The sequence below is a fragment of the Babylonia areolata genome, chromosome 6, assembly GCF_041734735.1.
Source record: "Babylonia areolata isolate BAREFJ2019XMU chromosome 6, ASM4173473v1, whole genome shotgun sequence".
NCBI classification, from domain to species: Eukaryota; Metazoa; Mollusca; class Gastropoda; order Neogastropoda; family Buccinidae; genus Babylonia; species Babylonia areolata.
In genome coordinates, this window is record NC_134881.1 from 11948936 (window position 1) to 11971111 (window position 22176).

At 41.3% G+C, this 22176-nt stretch overlaps 1 protein-coding gene across 2 annotated transcripts in view; it reads right to left on the reverse strand.

Annotated features, from left to right (window-relative positions):
• Window positions 1–22153, reverse strand: part of LOC143282733 (translocation protein SEC63 homolog) — a 31642-nt gene extending 9489 nt beyond the window's left edge. Inside the window, exons 1-18 of one of the 2 annotated variants that reach the window (XM_076588465.1) lie at window positions 22016–22153; window positions 19179–19278; window positions 18592–18706; window positions 17976–18091; window positions 17244–17305; window positions 16612–16670; window positions 16282–16332; window positions 15492–15600; window positions 13819–13913; window positions 13488–13623; window positions 12413–12505; window positions 11287–11432; window positions 10022–10169; window positions 9485–9678; window positions 8832–8990; window positions 7917–8258; window positions 1616–1714; window positions 468–575 (exon numbers count right to left, since the gene is read on the reverse strand). In XM_076588465.1, the coding sequence (XP_076444580.1) occupies window positions 468–575; window positions 1616–1714; window positions 7917–8258; window positions 8832–8990; window positions 9485–9678; window positions 10022–10169; window positions 11287–11432; window positions 12413–12505; window positions 13488–13623; window positions 13819–13913; window positions 15492–15600; window positions 16282–16332; window positions 16612–16670; window positions 17244–17305; window positions 17976–18091; window positions 18592–18706; window positions 19179–19278; window positions 22016–22139 (2256 nt within the window). In that variant the 5' untranslated portion in view covers window positions 22140–22153. Of the gene's footprint in view, window positions 1–467; window positions 576–1615; window positions 1715–7916; window positions 8262–8831; window positions 8991–9484; window positions 9679–10021; window positions 10170–11286; window positions 11433–12412; window positions 12506–13487; window positions 13624–13818; window positions 13914–15491; window positions 15601–16281; window positions 16333–16611; window positions 16671–17243; window positions 17306–17975; window positions 18092–18591; window positions 18707–19178; window positions 19279–22015 lie in introns of both variants that reach the window. The other variant, XM_076588464.1, reaches the window with a different exon arrangement.
• Window positions 22154–22176: the final 23 nt, after the last annotated feature.

The following is a 22176-nucleotide window of genomic DNA, read 5'->3' on the forward strand; positions in this document are numbered from 1 at the left end:
TCTGGAAAATACAAAAGGTGTTTTCAGACACAGCATTTCTCTTTCTGCTCTGATGCACAGCATTTTTATGTTCACATCGCACCATGCACACTAGACAAACACAATCACAAACAATAAACATATACATCTATGTAGACTTGACATAGTCACATACAACACATTAACAGACACAACATAAAGACACACATATGCAGACCCAAAATATTCCCATAAACGCACAACACACATTCATATACAACACACACACACAGCAAAGCACACACACTCACACACAAACTGAACGCACACACACACACACACATACACAGACTGAGTACATTCACACACACACACACACATACACACAGACTGAACACACAAAAACACACACACACAGACTGAACACATACACACACACCCACAGACTGAACGCATTCACACACACCAGAAAACACACACACATTCATACACACACACGCCCGGTATACCTTGATATTCTGCTGCTGATCAAAGTCACCAAAGTAGGAATCTGATCTCAACACCACAGTGTAATGGTAGACACCCTGCTTGGCTGGTGCTGAGAACTTCAGCTTCACCTGTCCAACAACACAATGCAGTGTGAGAAAGTTGGGTGTGTGTGCTTATGTGAGTGTGTGTGTGAGTGTGTGTGTGTGTGTGTGTGTGTGTGTGTGTGTGTGTGTGTGTTTAATTCATAAAGAAAACTGTGTTTGGTTTCTTTTTAAGCATTCAAAGACTTAACACGCTAATGTGCATGTGTAATTGCAGTGTCTATGATTATGGCTGTGATAAGGTTTTCTTATCAGTTAATTAATGCACATGCAGGATTCACAAGCAGATGAATGTTTCTGAAACAAATACATGTTTGAGTTCACAAAATTTAACTCAATTACAATGTACTGGACAAAGTTCCAGTGAACCTTCTGCCAAGTAAATGCCTGACAGAATGTGACCAGTTTTTTAGCACACAAATAAGCCAAAGAGAGAGATTTTTTTCTTCTTCTTCTTACAATTCTCTCTTTTTGATTGTATGACAGAAGCTTCACATGAGTTTACATTCCCATAACTAATGTGTTTCAGTGTCACAGCACAATCATCCTGAATTTCACCAGTATGCCGTTGGTCTGTGTATTACAATCAGTGTTCTCATTACAGCAGAACCACTCTACAATTCTACACAAGCAAGACTCTCTTCGTGTAGAGGAACAAAGAGCCTTCTGAACAACTTGTCACAAGAAAGCTACAATGTCCACTGCCTTTAGTAGAAAATATTTTTTTAAGTCCATCCTTTTGTTTATCAATAATGCTTGTTTCATGTCTGTGCTATCTACAGTTGTTTGGGTTTTTTTGTTGTTGTTGTTTTTTTTATACCTTTTTTGGGTTTGTTTCGTTTTTGTCTTTTGTCATAACTGTGCAGTTGGTGGCGAAAAAAGCTGAGCACTTTTGACTGGAAGAGTTGTTTTTTTTCTGCCGCTACCTGTTTTGTTTTATTGCAACGAATTACAGGTGATCATTCTGAACACAAACGGACCTATTCAACAGTACTTTTAGCAGTAAAGATAGCAAATGCTGGTTAATGCAGAAGCTAACATGCCCGTGACAAACATCAGCAACTCACCTCTTCTTCCTCCTTGAGACTACACACATGGACGGGAGCTGTGATGAGTAAATGACGTTTCTTGTCAGCGACATACAACCACCATGCTTCCTGCTTCTCCTGAAACAAATGAACAACAAAGTCAGGCCAAGTCTTTGTCCAGGTTCTCTTCTTTTTCTCTGACTTTCTTGTTCTTTTATACACAGAAAAAATATCAGTGCTCATCTCTGTTTTGATAATTAGGATGTTCTTTCGCATTCATGGATTGCAAATCCCCGCTCACCTGTATGCATGAGCAGGCTTTTACATGTATGACAGTTTTTTACCATGCAATGTAGGCAGCCATATTCAATTTCAAGAATATGTTCTTGTATCCATAACCCACCAAACGCGGACATGGATTACAGGATCCTTAACATGCGTATTTGATCTTCTGCATGCATTTACACACAAAGGCACAAGCAGGTCTCCACATTATGTTGATCCGGGACATAGCAAAAATCACCACCTTAACCAATCAGAAGCACCAAAACTGGGGATCGAACTCAGAAAACAGTGAGAGAATCTAACGCTGTAACCAGTCAGCCACTGAATCCATCATTAGGATGTTCACCATCAAAAGGAATGTTTTACAGAAAAAACTTAACAGGCAATGTACAAATGAGTGCACTCAACAACCGATGTATTATCTCTGTTTCCAGTGAAAAAAAGGAAATTTTCTATCTAAAATTACGTTTAAATAACATACTTACCATGACCCAACTAGTGCAGACTCCGGCAGGGGTCTGACATTCCTGTCCTGTGCAAACTATCCGCCCATGCGGAGCAGACGAAACTACGGCCGATAACCTCCCGGAAGTAGGTAACCTCCCCTTTGTCCCGCTGGTTATCGCCCTCTTTTGACGGCAATATGCCACCACCAGCGCAGCAAGCAGGAAGAACAGGAAGCGGGGAGGACGGGAGGGTCTTAAATTTGGGTCACGGTAAGTATGTTATTTAAACGTAATTTTAGATAGAAAATTTCCTTTTAATTACACATACTTAACCGTGACCCAACTAGTGCAGAATAGCGCGACAAGGTGGAGGGCTCGCCTGTTCTACTGTCTGTGAGCTGTGATGGTCTGTTGTGCAGCTACCACAGAAGCGATGGCTCTTGCGCCATCAACCCGCAGGCGTGCGACATCTCTCTGGTAGAAGTCGATGAGCCATTATCCCTAAGGCGATAGGTGTCCCTCAAGTAGAATTTGACGAAAGTAGAGTGTACTGTGTCGCCTAAGGACATTAGTGCGGGTAAAGAAGACAGAGGTCCACAGCTGTATTGTGGGGGAGGTCTGTGGACCACAGCTGAGCGGATGAGCGCGGATGAGCGTCAATGCAAGGAGGTGCGCATGTGGTTTGATCTGATGATTCCACAACGGATGTGGGCCGATAGTGGAAGTGGTTTTTGTGTTTGAAGGAAACTGTGGCACGAGACAGAGGTAGGTCACCGTGTTGGGCCTGCCTCAGGCATGACAGCCAGATCTGTGGAGCTCCTCCATGCGAGCTGACAGGCGATGGGCACTCCCCCCCCCTTTTTTGACGTTGTCAAAAAATGACAGCACTGGTATGTTGCCTATGCATAGGATGGCAGACATTTGGCAACAAATGACTTGATGTCCCTGGTGTCTCTGGGACAGGGTTGTGTAATTGCCCAGGTAGGTACCATCACGAAGGGGCATACGGAAGGCTTGGTGGCTTCTCTGCCTGAGTGTGGCCTGTTGGAGTAACCTGCAGAAAGTTGTCGGCAGTCAATGGCTGGGTTGGATCAGGCTGTGGAAGTGCATTTCATGTGCCCACAGGTCACTGAGTCTCATTCAGTGGTGGAATTCCCAAATGGAAGAGGGTTTCCATGGGGAAAATTTTTGCTGAAGGTTCTTTAGTGAGAAAGGGGACCGGATCCATGACAGGCCTCTGGCTGTGTGTGCTGCGCACTGAGACTGGGATGGAGCGGGGCGGGGCAGGGAGGTAAGTGGCTCAAGATGTGTTGTACTGGCTATTGACATCAAGGCACTGATCTGACATACGTTTTTAGTATGGCCAACTGCAAGGTGAGAGCTGTATTATCAGTGGTTTCTTAATTGCAAAGGGAAATCATTTGCAGCTTAGTCTTTCATGAATGACTATGTCTCTCAGACTATAAGTCAAATTGCACTGGGACTTAGTGCTGTAGCCTTAGGCCTAAGTAGCCTTTGGGAACCTTCCCAATGATGAGTCCTAAGGCCCTCTTGATTGAGGGACCGGGGATGCAACTTGGGCAAAACACTCTCTACTATAAATTGTATAATCGAATTCCAGCCCGAATAGACTGGACAGCAGATGCCTCCACTGCTGTTCTGATGGAGACTGTCGTACTCGACTGATTATCATATACTGTTCCTAGGAGGACACCAATCAGCATGGGTAAATCAGGAAACAGCTGCTGTGTGCTTCAGGGACGAAGGTGTTCACCATGCAGATTATGTTGCAATGTAAGGAAGCCGGAAAGAGTTGACGGGGTCTTGTGGTGCAACCGTGTGTCAGAAAGACATGGTGCTTGCTTCCGAAGTGACAACAAAGTCATCCTCTGACAGGCCCTTGACCGAAGGCTGGGGCTCCAGGATGGGATAGCCTGCCTAGGCTAGAAACCTCTGGAAGTGTCTCATTGGAAAGACAGTGCTTGAGGAGGAATGGCCATCTGTAACCACAGCAGTGGTTGTGTGTAGAGGCCGAAAGGATCGGGCAGGGAAGACTAAGTGCAGAAAGTGCTTTCAAACGCCAATTGTTTGAGACGTTGATGCTGGATTTGTGTTCAAGCAAGGTGATGGGGTGAACTGATGTGCTTGAATGCGGCATCTGCCGTGCTGGTATGAGTGGGCAGAAAGGTACACCCCTGTGGCTAATGGACGGTTCGTTGTGCTTTGTGGGACGCATCCGTCCTCGTCAATATGCCTTTCTCCCAAATGTAGAGTAAAACAATTATGACCCAGGCCTTCTGCTACTAGAGAGGAGTAGAAGAGATGGGCTGAGGGTGATTGTCTCCTGCCCAGTGGGCAGTTTTTGGGTCCGCTAAAACTTGTAAGGCAAGATAGACACCTCTTCATGGGAAGGCTGGCTAGGATGTAGGGCCTGTGTGGAGCTTTTGTCACAATCACTGTGGTGCAAACCAAGGGTTGTTGTAGGCAAGGGGAGAAAGAAGGGATGCCTTACAAACTTGGAAGGAATGAAAGGCATGTGTGTCCAGAGTGGCACCTCTAAGTTGGACTGCCTCATCCTTCCTTGTGCATCTCCAGCCTTATGGGTGATTGTTGCAGGCAAATGAGTTGGGTTGCCTTGTCCGTCCTTGCACCAAGAGAGGCATTCTTAGCCCTGTGGGTGTGAAGGGGGTATGTGTGGATCCCTAAGGACCAGCCACTACTGAAATGTGAAGGAGCATACATTCAGGCGTGAATGAGGCTATTATTATTTTATTTTATTTTTGTGAGTGCAGTCGTCCTCCAAAAGCAAGGTAGGGATGAATTTATGAAAATGAATACATATATGTGCCAAGGGAATAAAAACTTCCATCAGCTCAAGTGATGATGTCAGAAGTATGCCAATGACAAGAGATCGAGACACAAGAAATAAGCGGCTGTATAAGCATACGTGTAGCGTGCACCGATATACCCAAGTAAGTGGGTAAGTGTGCATAATCATCAATGGAAAGGAATTTGTCCATGCACCTACATATGAGATGTACATACGCATATGAATAAAGTGCCAGTACGTAGAGGCAGAGAGTTCTGGGCATTGTGAACAGAAGGCCGCAAATGCAAGTGTGCCTATATTGCTATGTAGGGAATCTCAATGAACAGATGTCAATGAAATGAGATAGAAATATAATTGTACATGTTAATATGAAAGTCGTCTGAACCTATCCCATAAGCACATACACATGTGTATACCGATGGATAAGTACGCATCTATACGTGAAAGCAGAAATGCGTATGAATGTAGCAATATATCTCATATATATGTATATATGTGTGTGTGTATATATATATATATGTATGTGTATATATATATATATATATATATATATATATATATATATATATCCATATGTATAGATTTTTTTTTTTTTTTTTTTTTTTTTTTAATATGTATAGATTTTTCTATATATATTTCGTGATTGTTGCTTGTGATAATAAATCAAATGGATAGAAGGGGAAATATTGTGATGCATTTCCTGTAGCCAATAGCCTGAGAAACAGCAAGAAAAGTGCAGTTGCTATGCAAAGATGTGTAAAATCCCTGACTGGGCATGAGGACCCAATGAGAAACCGAAAGAAAACATCGTTGGTGGACAGCACGGGGAGCAGGAGTGATGTGCTGTGTCGGCGAAACTAACCACAGCTTCGAGCGCCTAGGTTACAAATGTGGAGTTGCCTCCCTTGGCGCCGAAAATCATCGAAAAGGAATGTGTCTTTAGAGCACATATCCCCCTTGTGCGACGTGTCCTCGCTGAACAGGGAGGAGTGTCATGTTCTGTGTGAGAGTCCGTGGTTCGATGCCACCGTAACCGACACAGGTGAAAACGAGCGCAAGGGGAATAATTATAATGCCCCTTAGTGCCGTGGGCATCCCAACCCGAATCGGTTGCCATCGGACGCGAGACGGTCGGGGCCTGTGGCATGACGGCGCCGTAATCCAGTGTTATGGGCGTCGTGGGCGAGGGGGTGACAAGTCCGTCGGCTTGCCGTGGGATGTGCATCCCCCTGTTGCTGAACGGCGGTCCAATCTCGCGAATAGCTCCTGCGAGAGGACCGACGTTCAGTTGTCAGTTGTGTGTTGACGGATAAAGTGATAGACAAGATCGGCCCGAGCACTGCCGAGAGGCAGGATCGAGTTATTAATACATTTAAGAATTATCTTGATATTCATAAGAGGTACTCCAACGTGGAAGTGCCAATATTAGTCTGGGAAACAGCAGAGTTAGGCAATGGGGCAGAAGAATCCAACGCTGTCGAAGTTCCAATGGGGCGTGCACGTACCTGCTCTGTGGGCGCAAGGCGCGGCACCGGAAGGCAGAGTGGTGCATAATTGCTGCAGCAAGTTTAGCGATGAGTTGCTGATTGTTTGGTTGAGTAGCTTGCTGAGACACCATTAGTGGATGGGAAACAGCAGCACTCGGCGGTGTGGCAGATGGGGTCATCACCGCATAGCTTGGTAGGACCGTGCACACACTCGCACTGAAGGCGAGGAGCAGTGCCGGTGCAAGGGAAATAACTGCGGCAGTCACCGGCAAGGGTGCCAAAGCAGGGGTTGCCTCCCTTGGATCGGGTGATCCGGACAAGGGGAGGGGTGCACGCGTATGGGCAAGCGTGTCCCCTAGTGGTCCACCTTCCTCCCTACACCAGGGGAGGGCATCCCTACACGCCTCGGTCGCTATTGGATCCGAGACGGTCGAGGCAAGCCACGTGGGGGGTCGCGTGATCCGATGTCACGGCCGCCACCACGGACGCATCGCACATAGGGCCCAGTCTAACGTGCGGATCCAAGACAAGCTGCCTTTTTTTTTTTTTTTTTTTTTTTTTTTTTCCCAAGGGATTGTGGCCATTCCATTGGTGCAACTGTGGGTATGGTAAAGAGATAGAGGAGATCGACTCGTACACTGCCGACTGGCAGGGCAGAGAAAACGCGGATCGCGTCGAGTGAGTTCGCGGATCGATAAAAATGACATGAAAGGTAACACTGACCTGAGTGTGTGACCACAAACCTCTAGAAGTCACCAGAGGAGGTGGCGGAGGTCCGGAGTCGACCGGAGGGAGCGGAGGAAGTGGAGAAGGCGGCGGGTTGGCGTTGTTTAGAGGGCCAGGAGTAGAGGGCCCAGAATGTCAGCGAATCGATTGCGATCGCGCCTTAATTTTAGCACGATTCCCCAATCGAGCTACATAATTATGTGACCTGGTTGGAGACATAATTTGACCACAAACAAGAACACCAGAGAATCGACAGACAGACAGAAAATACGAAAAAACTTAGCCGTGTGAAGAGCACAGGTACAGGAGTCATGATGGCTGCCGGAAAAAGAGGGCGATAACCAGCGGGACAAAGGGGAGGTTACCTACTTCCGGGAGGTTATCGGCCGTAGTTTCGTCTGCTCCGCATGGGCGGATAGTTTGCACAGGACAGGAATGTCAGACCCCTGCCGGAGTCTGCACTAGTTGGGTCACGGTTAAGTATGTGTAATTAAAACTGCAATGTTAAATGCTTCCTAACACGTGTCCAATCCTTCACTTAATACCAGGGAACACACACAACTCACCGCAGGGAAGAAGGGGCAGTGAACGGTGTGGCTTTCCTTTTTCTTGGTCTCCAGGGAGTTCTCCTTCTTGGACTCCATCTTGAAGGTGTCCCAGTCCTCGTCCTCGTCGTCATCCTCCTCCTTCTTCTTCGGCGTCAGCGCCTTCTCCTCACTGGCAGCCGCGTCCCCCCCGCCCCCACCTCCAACCCCGCTCACATCCTGCTCATCTTCCGAGGCGTTGTTCTCCTCCCCAGACTCTGTGGCGGCCTCTGCCTCCGCCTCCTCATGCTCCTCGCTCTCCGCCCCTGCTGCCCCAGCTGCTGCCGGCGCTGCTGCCCCCTTTGATTTGGTGCTTTCTGTGGCCTTCTGGGTCACAGGAAATTTAAAAAAAAAAAAAATTTATTTATTCATATTGTATGATGACCCCACTGGTGCAGACAGGAAATTTTCTTCCTAAAATTACGTTTGAATAACATACTTACCGTGACCCACTAAGCTGTATTATGGGAATTTAAAAAGTAACAGCTTATTCACTCATACCATGACCCCACTGGTGCAGATTCCTATTTTTAAGCTAAATTTGGTGTCGACAGACCCCACCCCCCATACCCGCCCCCAAACCCTGTTCCCCGGAAAACAACAACATAACACATCTGAATGAGAAAAAAGCGGGTAAAGAATTTCTTTTCTCATTGTTCACTTTCAATTTATTTCTCAACACACTGGAGGACAAACTCCCATCTGATACAATTCAGTCTATACAGTAAGATCATAGGAAAACACTGACAAATTCAAACACATTTGTAAGCCGTAAAGTGCAGACAGCCACAACAACACAAGCTGATAAATTAAAACAAAACACTCAATATAAATAATAATCGGAATATAAAGACAAAATTAAAATTCTCTTTTAAAACTGCCTTTCACTTGACTTACAGATGCCGCCGCAGCGTTTTCTTTGTCGATTTTGGCCTGAGCAACTGCCTTCCACTGGTACGGCTGTTTGCTTTTCTTCTTCGCCTTCCCACCTTTCTTTTTCCCTTTCTTCTGCTTCTCCCACACCTTGGGTTTGTTGTCTCCTGCTGCACTGTTGCCCTGAACACAATAAAATCATATATATGTATACACACACACACACACACATTTTCACACACACACTTCTTTCTTCTGTTTTTGGATTGCTTATTTCCAAGTTCATTAAGTCAAAGACTGCTCTTGACACATCAATCAGGCAGCCATACTCCATGCTGAATTTCTTTCCAAAATCTATCTCACACTGATTAGGATGAGAAGGATTAAGGCACTGTCAAGTTTTTTAATATAGTGAGCAAGAAGATTGAAAAATATGAACCTTTCTTTTTCTTTTTCTTTTGAATGAATGAATGGCTTATTCTTTCATGCCAAGGCCCCTACATGAAGGGGTGTGTGACAACATGAACCGTCATACAAAAAATATAGGTGTACAGTCTGTAAATAAATATGTTTTTTTTTCTTTCTTATAAATATGAACCTGATCAAAACCTGTCAATTTTGCAAACCCATTAATATGTATACTGACACCTGGCACTGCCAAAAAGTCGGAACTGTACCTGTTTCTCATCATGTTCATCTTCCTCATCTGCTTCATCGTCTCCGTTTCCATTCAGAGGACCATCGTCTTCTTCAATCTGCTCGACAGCAGCGATCTCTTTGTCAAACAACCCCACCATGTCTTTGCGCACAAGGTTGACAGTCACCGTGACGATGGATCCGACAGTGATAGTGGTGTCTTCTTCATCAAGCACTGGAAAAAGGTAAAGAGCAAATATGTGCATAAAAGCAAACTACAACAAGAATAACAAAGTAAGTGCAAGACAATAAAATGGGTCTGGCCTTTTCATTCATACATTCCCACTAACATACATTGATCAATCTATATGTGAAAACCTCATCTGAAGCTGAGGTGCTGGTAAAAATTCTGTTAATTCTTGTGTCCTGGCTATGAATTTCTGAGGTCCTTTGGTTTCTTATGAACTTGCCATAAACATGAATGTCCATTATCCATCTAGTTCCAAAAGAAGTGTGGGGAGATTTTTACACAGATTTCTTCTCCCTCTCTCTCTTCCTTCCTGTTCACAAACAACTACCTTCAGAGCGGATGCTCATCTCCACGTGGGGCATGGTGCCACAGACTTGGATGATGTCCCGATACTCTCCCTCTCCCAGACTCCGCAGCATCTGTCGTCGGTCTTCGTCTTTCATCGACACAAAGTCACGAATGTGGCGGATGTTGCGCTGTTACAAAAACACAACAGATGAAAAATATGATTACTCAACTGGTTACAAAGTGACAAACGCTGTTCCTCAATTATAGCTCTTTTCTTAATTTCTCATAAGCAGGACAGTGTCTTCTCAAAGCATATCATGCACATGTGTGCACACACCCGCATACGTGCACAAAAACACATGCAACACCTGAGACCTCTTTACCCAAGGCCATTACATCACCATTAGGATTCCAACCACATGACAAAGAGGCAAAAAAGATTGCAATCAAGAGAACATGGAAACCATCATCGTAAGAAGGCAGTGGAAACTGATTAGAACTGCATGTGAAGAGAGCAAAGCAACATCACTGAACAGCCCTTCACTGGACACCAAACCACAAGAGAGGAAGGCCAAAGAACATCTGGCGCAGAACAGTCAATGGAGAAGACAAGACCCTGAAGCACACCTGGGGTACAATTCACACACCAAAAAGAGTGGTGGCTCTTTGTTCCTGCGCCACAGGCCAGAGAGCAGTAATAACAATAATAATAATAGATAGTGCTTATATGGCGCAAACCTCCCATGTAATGGGCTCCAAGCACTTTACATGAAACATCACATATACAATAGTGCATAATAACATATCTCTGCACATGAAAAAACATGAACGCAGACAATTAGCTATGCTTCATCACACCCAAAGGCCTGTTTGAATTGATGGGTTTTCAGGTTTGTTTTAAAAGAGGGCAGTGTTGGTGAGTAACGGAGATCCAGAGAAAGAGAATTCCAGACAGAAACTTGATACTGAAAGGCCCTTTGGCCAAATGTCTTTGAAGAGGTTTTGTGGACTCGAAGGAACTTTTCAACAGAAGACCTGAGAGAATGGGAAGGGGTGTAAGTATAAAGAACAGTTGATAAGTAAGAAGGGGGAGATCCTTCAAAGTGGCGAAAAGCCAATATGGCAATTTTGTACTGAATTCTGTGCTGGATGGGTAACCAATGAAGTTGATATAAAAGTGGGGTAATGTGATCCTTTTTTGACCTTCTGAAAATGATTCTTTTAGCATTGTTCAAAATCATCTGAAGGCGTGACAACAAATCAGAAGGCAGACCAGTAAGTAAGTATCTACCCAGGTTGCCTGACCTTGCGTGTGGTGAAGTGTCGCAGCATGTCCGGCGAGATGTGTGGCAGCTGCTGCAGGGGGCTGGCCTTCTCGTCGATGGCCTGCACGATCATCTGGCTCAGCTTCATCAGGTTCTCCACCGTCTCCAGGCGTGGCGGCTGGTGAACTGATGACATAAGAAACATTCTACAAACACTTGACATGAAAGAGGGGAGTTCCTTACTTGTCTACACATAAGAAACACTCCACAAACACTGGCATCAAACAGGGGAGTTCCTTTTGAGTGCTCCTGCTGCACTTGTCTACTTAATGTCACAGGGATGAAGAAATGGGAGCTCTGCTGCATGCTCCCTGACGGACTAGTCTAGTTACTTACTTTTCTATGTTGTGATAATGCACCTGGCTAAATTCCTGTAATCTAAGATAATAAGATTCTTTTTTTATATTTCTTTTCTTATTTCACTCACTACCCACATGACCCAGAAACACAGGCATGAAAAAGGGAAGTTTGCTGTGGCTCCTTGTTGGACAGGTATACGGTGTCAAACTGGTGCAATATACTAGTACTCAGGAACTGGTATATTCTGCTCCATTGCTACAAATACATTCCAGGTTAAAGGTCCCACACCTTCTTTCATATTCACTGTGTCTAGGGCTCAGTGTAGAAAGACAGGGTCCAGTCCTCTCCTTGCATCATTTTAAATTTTCCCAAGTCAGGTGCCCATTCATCCCATTTATATCTGTGTGGAGTGAGGAAAACTGAAGTAAAACGCCTTTACCAAGGACACAGCACCATGTCAAAACACTGCCTCAAATCCTCATCACTGGTGAACACTGGACCATAAGTCCAACGCCTAACCAATTCTGCCATACCCGTCACAAATGCATGCACACAAAGATTTTGAAATTCTAACTTGTGCTGCTGATTACTCTGCAACACATGAATGAGCTCTGAATGTAGCATGCCGCTGAAATATCTATTTCTTTCTTTCTTTGTTACTCAATCAACAGTTTTGTATACAAGCAAGCATGATTCAAAATTCTGGATACTATTTTTGTTTAAATTCTTGCACCACCACAAGTTTCACAATATCTGATTTTTGTAACTAGGCAGGCAACCACGTTTCATCAAGCGGGCTTTCTTACCTCTCCCAGACATGGCCATGGCAACCAGACTGGCACAGATGTTGATCATCTCATTGATGAGGTATGGGCATTTCTTCAGAATATATCCTTGATCTGAAAACCAAACAAACCGCCTGTCTGAAACCACAGTATGGCTGTCTCAACAGCAGGATTAAAAACAGATACACACTATATAAGTCTACTCATAAAAACAAGTGGCATATAGAAGCTGGAGCCCATAATCGCAGAACTACATCACACACCACTGCTGAATCATAAAAGTCACAAAGTCTGTCATGAAAGTTGGATAGCTCTTTGAGGTTTATTCCATTAGCAGACTCATTAAAATAGTTCAGTGTTGGATTTTATGTACAACAGACAATTTCTAAAGACTCAATGAATCAATTGTGGAGATGTTATACATGACAGTAGGGTTTTTACAAAGACAAGAGCTCATGACTATACATTTCTGAACATGAGCAAATAGAGACATTCCTTTCAGACCTTAACGATCTGCACGTTAATGCAATCCTCTATGTGTAAGAACTTGTATACATATGTTGCTGTGAACTCATGGTCAAGTAAACATATTCCCATGTGCATGTGTCCATATGATTATGCGCATGTATGCAAGCACTGTCTGCACGTGTCATGAGCATAAGTGCTTGTGGAAGAAAATATGTACTCATATGCATGCATTCCGTGTGTGAATGTAAAGGTGTAACTCTGCCACTGCCTGGTCCCAAGTCCAGGATGAGAAAGGAGGGCTGTGCATCAACAAAGATCCCACCACATAAAAAATTGACACTACAGAAACACCGACATCTTCAAAAAAGCATCAAATCTTGGGTGATGAGCTTGGGGCTTAGGCAGTAACAAATCTGCTGGCTCGCTCAAGACCAAAATGAACTGGAGATGATCTGTTGGCGCCTTATGCTCCAAATGGAGCAAAAAGGATGAAGTCTGAGGTAAAAGTGATTTTCTTTTTTTTTTGTTATTGTTATAAATCTTGTAAAAATGCATGTGCGCATCAGCTCATGCAATGAAGATGCCTGATTTCAATGTGCACTAATAAGCAATCACGCTGCCCAAGTACCTGCTCCCAGTGTGTCTTCAGTCAGAGGCAGTCGCTGGAAATGCGAATGAAGCAGCACACGTGTCTTCACACTGTAAGGAAAACACAGAGGTCGCTCACGATTCTTCTCCTGGATGTTGCCCAAGATCTTGATCAGCTGTAACATGCACACACAGAGAAAAGAAGTGAAAATGAAGAAAAAACAACAACGTCTAAATACACTGGACATCAACGTACAAAGGGGGAAGTGAAACAATTTTATATCCATTTATCATCCTGTGTTTTTGTTATTTCAAATCACTTATTTTAAACACACATTTGTATACACATGCATACAGAGCAGTTTTTTTACCTGGGGTAATTCCTCATTGTCACTGGGCCTGTCCTGTACCTCAGCATTGTGCATGCGATCAAACTCACAGGATGCAGCCAGAATCATCACAGCACCTTGAACACATCCACAGCATCAAATGACACATATTATGACAGCACCCTGAACACATCCACAACATAAAATGACAAACAATAACAGATCTTGTGGAAGTGAAAACACAAGATGTGTTATCAGTTTGTGTGAGTGTGTGTGTGTGTATGTGTGTGTACAAGCACACATGCACATGAATGCATGTAAGCCTGTGTGTATGTGTTCATTAAATATAACTTCTAATGCTTAATTTAGTAGAGAAACATATTTTTCAACCATCAGATACTTAAGTCATATCTTTAGTTTAGATTCAGCAGTCACAAGTTATCTGCTGAAGTTGGCAGGCATCATCATATTCCACAGAACTACACATTTGCCATAAATGAAAAATAAGTGTGCAGACGAATTTCTTATTGTAATGGAACGTTCATAATATTATGACCTTCAACTAATTTTTTCTTCAAAAGTATGTGAAGCCAAAGTCTTCTTTTAATTTTTGTACTCAATTCAAAAGGAAAGAAGTAGCCAAAGTCTGCTTTTAATTTTTGTACTCAATTCAAAAGGAAAGAAGTTCTTTGCACTTTAGAAAATTCGTAATTTAAGATGGGATAGATTGCCATGTGATAAGGTGGGAAAATTCATTACAAAAATGGGAAAGACTGTTCTGCCATTTTTTTTTCTTAATCTGTCACCAAATTATTGTTAAATGAGCTGTAAATTGTTCTGATGCTTGTTATTACTAAGCAAATATGCTAAATTCTTCCATCTTTTTTCTTTCTTTTTTTTTTTTTTTTTTTTTTTTTTAATAAACCAGTTGCCAAAAAAGAAGCTATGCACAGGTTTTTACTGTTTATCCTCCAAGCCCAACATGGATCAAAGATTCAATTTTCTTGATTTTTGCATTTCCACCAAGTCTTTGAGCAAGCTGACACTGACATTACCATGCAGTCTAATGTGGAACAAAACACTACTAATGTGTCGAAACTTGCACAATAGCTGATCCAGATCCCACACAAAGTTTTCACCCACACCTCCTAGTCATGGTTTTTGTTATCTCACACAACATTTCAACTTGAATGCTTCCAAATGTGCGACATGCTTAGCAAACACGCAAAATTCTGAAAATGGGAGTATGGCTGTTAAAATAAATGGCAGCATTAATACATATAAATTCACACTCTAAAGCAAAAAAAGGATCTGCAGTCTATGGTGATGGAAGAGAAAAGAAAATTAAATTCTCATGTTTTGTAGCTCAGACTTAAGTTTTCTCTCTCAAGAAAAGAAAATCAAATTCTCAGGTTTTTTAGCTCAGACCTGAGTTTTATTTCTCAATCAACTATTTCATCTGTCTGTTACGTTCCTTTCCTCTCTCTTTCTTTCTTTGTAAAAGAGTCTGCATTCTCACAACAGGATTTTTTTCCCCTAAAATTACATTTACCTAACATACTTACTGCACCAATGGGTCATGGTAAAGTATGTGTAATTAAAAGTCTGTTTACAGCCTTATTCTTAGCACACAAACAGGACATACCGTAAATGACCAAACTCTGTTCCAAGCTTACAAAATGCCAGGTTCAGAGAGAATCTGCCGGCAGACTCACGTTTGAGGATCATGTTGGGCGTCTTGTTGATGAAGTAATAGTAGAGACGGGTGGTGTCAAGGAGAACCTGGTCACTGCTGAACTTGATAGAGCGATACCACCAGACACCCTGAACAAAACAGCAGTGCTTTCTCACCAGTTCTTTTCAAAAAGCACAACTCTGTTCTTCATTCTCTGCGCTTTTACCCTCTGACTGATGAACTCTTGTGTATCATACCCATTGCAGCATGAATGTTAAGGGCAAAAAGTAAACCTGATGTCATTTTCAATACTGTTACTGATTCAGCTGAACACATTACTACTGTCTTAAGTCAGAAGCCACAACAAGAACGGCCTTTGACAAGTTAACTGCCTATATTCTTCATGAGTCAATTCAACTGCCTTTGTCTGTCGAATACCAAGCTTTCACTGACATGCTACATACTAACACAATATTCTTTATCCTAATTTTCAGAATGAACACACACTCTCAACTACAACAGATTCCTGTGAATATTGCCTGCAAATCAACACCACATGATGATGTATGTAACACATTCTTTAGTAAAAAGCAGACTTAAATGAACATTCTTTGCAGATCACTGCAAAAAAAAACTGTTGACACCATCTTAAATGTTAACAACAATTTCCTGCTATCACAACAAATTATCTGAGACATGTTGGCACATGTTGGCACAACTGAAGGTACACTACCTATGATATTGTTATCTCCTGATGGACCTGAAAAACAACACATCTAAAAATAATAAAATGAGCACTATCTATTCAACGATACTACATTTATGCTTACCACAACAATTGGAAGAATGATCATGAACACCAATCCGTAGACTGCAAGAACCTGAAAAAAGAAAACAGACATTGTGTTCAAGGTATGAGTCCAGTTCTTTTGAATTTCCTTTTCCCAAATATTGGCCAAAAAGATGATCCATTCACACTCCAACAACATATTCTTTTACATTACTTTTAAATAACATTCACTAAATTTTTACTTTTCACTGTTTTGAAAGTCCATACATAACTGACTGCTCTGCAAAACATGTGGTGGGAAATAAAAATAAGTAAGAAACGAATTCACAATACTTATACATCAATTTAAAATTTTAAAAAATACACTCACCCACATAGAATTCTCTCTTTCTACAATCCATTTTGGGAGTGCGATTCCAAATCGTGTAGCTGTAAAAAGATAAACATTTTCTCCATATCAACAGAACTCTTTAACATTTGGTTTCTCCTTCAAACCTCCCCAAATAAAGCTATGTTTCTATTCAATCAATAACTGCAAAATGGGTACAGACAGCATGACAAACATACTGAATAATGAAACTGAGACAAAAAGCATACCAAAATTTACCTGCAGAATCTTATCATGTGATATAACAATCCACAAAGACAATTTCTGTGAGACATAAACTGAAGAATTTCACTATCGCCCACAAATGTAAGCCCAACCCTGCCCAAAGTATAAAATCAAAGGCTGAACTTGAAGCAATGTTGAAGAGCAAAAACAACATATCCACAGTTGAAAAGGCAAAGCCAAACGCAGATTTGGAAAGGAAGCACAACTAATCCTCTGCACAGGGTCAAAGACTTTGACAGTCCTCGCATCACCGCATATGTGTACACACTAGCTCACTAACATACATGCATGCAAGCACACACACACACACACAGAGGACACACAGACACACACACACTCACTCACACACAGACACAGACACAGACACACACACACACTACAAAACCTACCTTCTGGACCATCTGGATTTCCATACACCTCCCAGTTTTTACGTGACTCCTCATCTGTCAGTCTGTCACACACACACAGAGAAAAGAGAACCTGATCAATACAACATAATTGAGGCAACCAAATTTTTAGGGTTTTTTTTTCTTCTTTTTTAAATAGAACAATTCTTCCTTATAAAGGGTGCAATGTAGGATGAATATCATTCTAATAAACTGACAGCACACAAAAAAAGAAAAAAAATTCACAAAAATAATAGTAACAATGATAACAATGATAATGCATATCTTTGACATTTAAGTTGATATTTTCCAAATAATATGTAATTTTATACATATACATCTATTACATCTTGGGACCGGTTTCACATGCGACACTATTGTCTGTAATGCTGAGTTTCTTCTCCTTCCTGCTATTGTTATCATGTTCCATTGTCAGTTAAATGTGTTTTTATTCTTCATAAAATGTGATAAATGAATAAAAACATTACCAACAACAAAATATGGCAGCACATCACACACACACACAACTGTGAAACAAGTATGTCCAAAAGATTTCTGAAACTCTTCATTTCTAAAACAGCAGTATTACTCATTCACGACAGAAACAAGTTTTTATAAGGTGTTGTCATTTTTCCTATCCTGATTCATGTTTTCTCATTCTGAACATGACAAAACATAAGTAAACCATGCATGCTTCCAGTCAGCACACACAATGTACACAAAGGCACAACTTACGCAGCATATGCTTTAGCAATTCTCATGAAGCGTTTTTCATCCCCAGTCTCTTTGTCAGGATGGTAAATCAAGCTCAGTTTCCTGTATGCACGACGGATTTCAGCCGTGCTGGCTCCCTGCCACACAATCATGAATAATGAAGGATCATACCATCAAGAAATAAGAAACTTTTGGGGGGAGGGAAGGGGGAGGGGGTATTGAGATGCATGTGTGTGTGTTTGTGTGTGAGCATACACTGTGCACACGAGTATGCAGTAACAGCTGAGTATGCAAGCACACATCTGCATGCATATATACTTGTGCATTTTTCTGTACCATTAATTGTCCTTGTCCTTTTCTTGGTGCATATTAAACTATCACTAGTGTTGTTTTCACATGATACACACACACAAAATTAGATAAAAGAAAGACAGAAAGTGGAGAAAACTGCATACTCCCCAGAGTCCCACAGAAGCACGTGAATCAATGAACCCATAAATACACTCATGCTCACTGAAGCATACTTGTTGCAAACTTTATACAACTATAGTTTCACTGACTTGACAACACCGAATGTCAAAGTTATTAACACAATTTACTCTGTCACGTAGACAACACTAAGCAAATCACAACTTACTCTGTCTATCTCCAACTCTTGGAAGGGGTCATACTCCACATAGTCCAGCTGTATCATAGACACTTTGTAGGCCAGCAAGAAGAAGATAATCCAGCCAATAACCAACACTCCTTTTCTGGAAAACACAAGTTTGTATCACCTGAATCAAAACATTTGTTTTCTCCTGAAAACATTTTTCTTTTAATGGTCAGATCAAAAATAATAATCTAAAGGTTGAAGATAAACCAATAATCACTTAACCGATAGTCACTTAACAATTAAAAATCACGTATATCATGATACCCTATGCGTGCGTGCGTGCATGCATGTGGGAGTGAGACAGTGTGTGTGTGTGTGTGTCCGTGCGAAAGTGTGCTATGCTGTGCAAGCACATGAGTTCTGTACACATGTACATACATATGAGCATTTCTTGTATCACACTTCACAGATGAGACAGGTACACACATTCATACACATGTCTGTAGCACTGTATAACTACATAAACTAGACTCCAACTGAGCAAAGATAATTTAGTAAATTCTTTCCCACAACAGTTCTTGCATTAACTGAAAGTCAGTTAAACTTTAAAATCTTGGGAAGGTACTCACATGATCATTGGTTTGACAGTGGCCTCTTGTTTCTTGCGAACGAGATTCTTTTTCAGACATGGTTCACAGCTACAAATGCCCTTTTTCTTTGCTTGTTGATCTGAAAATATATTGCAAATATATGATTCATGTTATAATAGTTTTGTTAATAACAACAAGGTCTCACTCCTGTGTTTCAAAACCCCTTCTCTGTTGGTACAACCAATCTGTATTTGATACTTTTAAACCAATAATAACAACTCCTTTGCTTCAGTGCTTGACAGATATCTCAAGAGTCAAACTTACTTGTATTGTAATATACCAATAAAAGAACCACATTTGCAGACCTTAGTCAAGAAGTGGCTCAGTTTAATGAGAGCAGTAGCTGCATGCCATCAACAGATAATACAGAGACAGTGAATCTGTAAACTGGGTTCAACTATCAAAATATAATTTTGCAGGGATTTTCAAAAAATTTAATAAAAGGGATAAGTATTACTGCAAATATTGTCTTCTGAATTCTTCAGTGCCAGAATCCACATCAGTAATGACATATTGTTTGGCCTTGTTGTTATCACACTTTATAAATTCTATATTCAGCTTTTGTGGATAAAATTATATAAAAAGAGACCCAAGCTTTACACAAATGGCAATAAATTGAATAATCTTATTTTCTTCTTTATAGAACAAATCTGATAAATTCACTTGTTTATAAATTCAAGTCTAACGAAGTCTTGAAACCGGTTCCAGAACACTGCTCATTCTTTATTTCAAAATTGTGACTGGTAACATAGAGATTAATCTGCAAATGAATCATATGAAATAATGAATATATCAAAATATCATAGCCTTCAATCATCGGGGCAGTGTTTCATATTTAGTGTGTCTTGTGCTCAGCATCAGAAGGTAGGGTCCAATCTTCTCCTTCCGCTAGAAGATTTTTCTGTTCTTATGCTCTTTCGAGCAAGTTCAAAAATTTTCCTCCTGGTGTAAAGATAACTTTTTAGATCTTAATGTTCAGAAAACTAAAGAAATGATAACTGATTTCACAAAAAGCACCTATCCAGTTCCTGACCTGTTCATCAACGATACAAAGGTTGAAAGAGTGCATGAATATAAATACCAAGGAACTATTCTCGATCATAAGCTGAATCTTACTCCCAATACAACTTCTAGTTTTATTCACCAAAAATCCCAGTCTCGCATCTATTGTCTGCAAAACTCAGAAACATCTGAGTTAATTTGAAAGTACTTCAAGGATTTTATAGATATTTTATTGAATCTGTGTTAACTTTCTCTTTTATATGCTGTTATGGTGGTCTTGCTGTGAAGAATAGGAATATACTGAACAAGACTGAATGTGTGGAGCAAGGTCATGGAGTGAGACAGGACAGCTTGAGCAGACTGTGCAATGCCAGAGCACGGCAGAAAGCCAAATGCATTTTAAGTGACAGCAGCCACACACTGGCAAATTATTACCAACTCTTACTTTCAGGCAAACGCTTCTGTGTCACAAAATATAAAACAAACAGAACCAAATGCAGCTTTATTTCAACCTCAATTCAGCTATTAAACAGCAATAATTGATAATCAGATCCATGATATTAAATATATTAAATATATATATATATATGTGTGTGTGTGTGTGTGTGTGTGTGTGTGTGCCAGAGTGAGAGTGTGTGTATGTGGAATGTGACATCTTAAATCAAAGTATTCTTGAACTGCATTGTTATTATATCTCTTATGTCTACTTTTCGTATGCTACTTCATGCGTATTTTATTAATATCTTTGATTTTTATTGCACATGTATGGCTGTGATGATGTATGTAAGTTACTTTTTAAAGGTTTCTGTTGTGTTGTTGTCTTCTGTGATTGTTTATTGTACACATGAGTTGCCATCTAAACATTTTATGTCTTTTATGTATACATGTTGAATGACTGTGATTTCCGTATATTGTTTATGTGTTTTACACCACACATGAATTTCTCTTGTTGAGATAATAAAGTATTCTGTAATCTGTAAACTCCCCTACCAAAGTCGTAGTAGCTATTCTGCTGTGGTCATAATGCCCCCATTAAAATATTACATCTACATAAAACTGATCATCATGCCTAAGTGAGAGCAATGTTTGCAATGTTTATAAAAGTCTTATTATAATGCAACACAAACAATCAGCCACAATGACATATTGCCTACACTACAGTATTAGTAACTTTTTACGAAGACCTACCACTACTGAATCAGCAGATGGGAATATGTATGCATGCATGTTTATGCACATCTGTGCTCATGTGTGCAAGTGCATTGCGAAGAGAGTGCATGCATATGTGTGTGTGTGTGTGTGTGTGTGTGTGTGTGTGTGTGAGTGAGTGACTCTGTGTGTGTGTGTGTGTGTCTGTGTGTGTGTGTGTCTGTGTCTGTTTGTCTGTCTGTCTGTCTGTGCATGTGTGTTTGGTGTGTGTGTGTGTGTGTGTGTGTGTGTGTGTGTGTGTGTGTGTGATCATCTCGTCATCCAATACACTCCGAAATGTATCAAAATTGCCGGTGCGATTTTCAACTTGTCTGATCACAAGTCTTCCAGTACTCACAAGGTTAAGAAAAAACATTACCTGTCACTGTGACCTACATAAACAATGAGACAATATCCACGAAAAACAATTCAGAATGAGTTAGAATAAATGAGGATCAATCGATCTGAAAGATATGCCGATCACTGTTTCTAGATTCAGTGTGAATGTGATATCATATGTGTGAGACGTGTGGAAGTGAGTGGGATGGAAGCTGACGCCCAGTTTAACATCTGCAACCGTTGACAGAACAAAAACATAAATACTATACAAAAACGTTTTTTCATACCTGATGCTTTAGCCCTTGGCCAACAGAAGTATGTAGCTGGAAACAGACCTAATGCCCAGAAAGACAAAAGAAAATAGAAGAAAGTTCCACCTTCTTCATCGTACTCAAATTGCATACCAGCCATGCTGGAACCGAGAAGTGCATACGTCTAATTCTCGTGT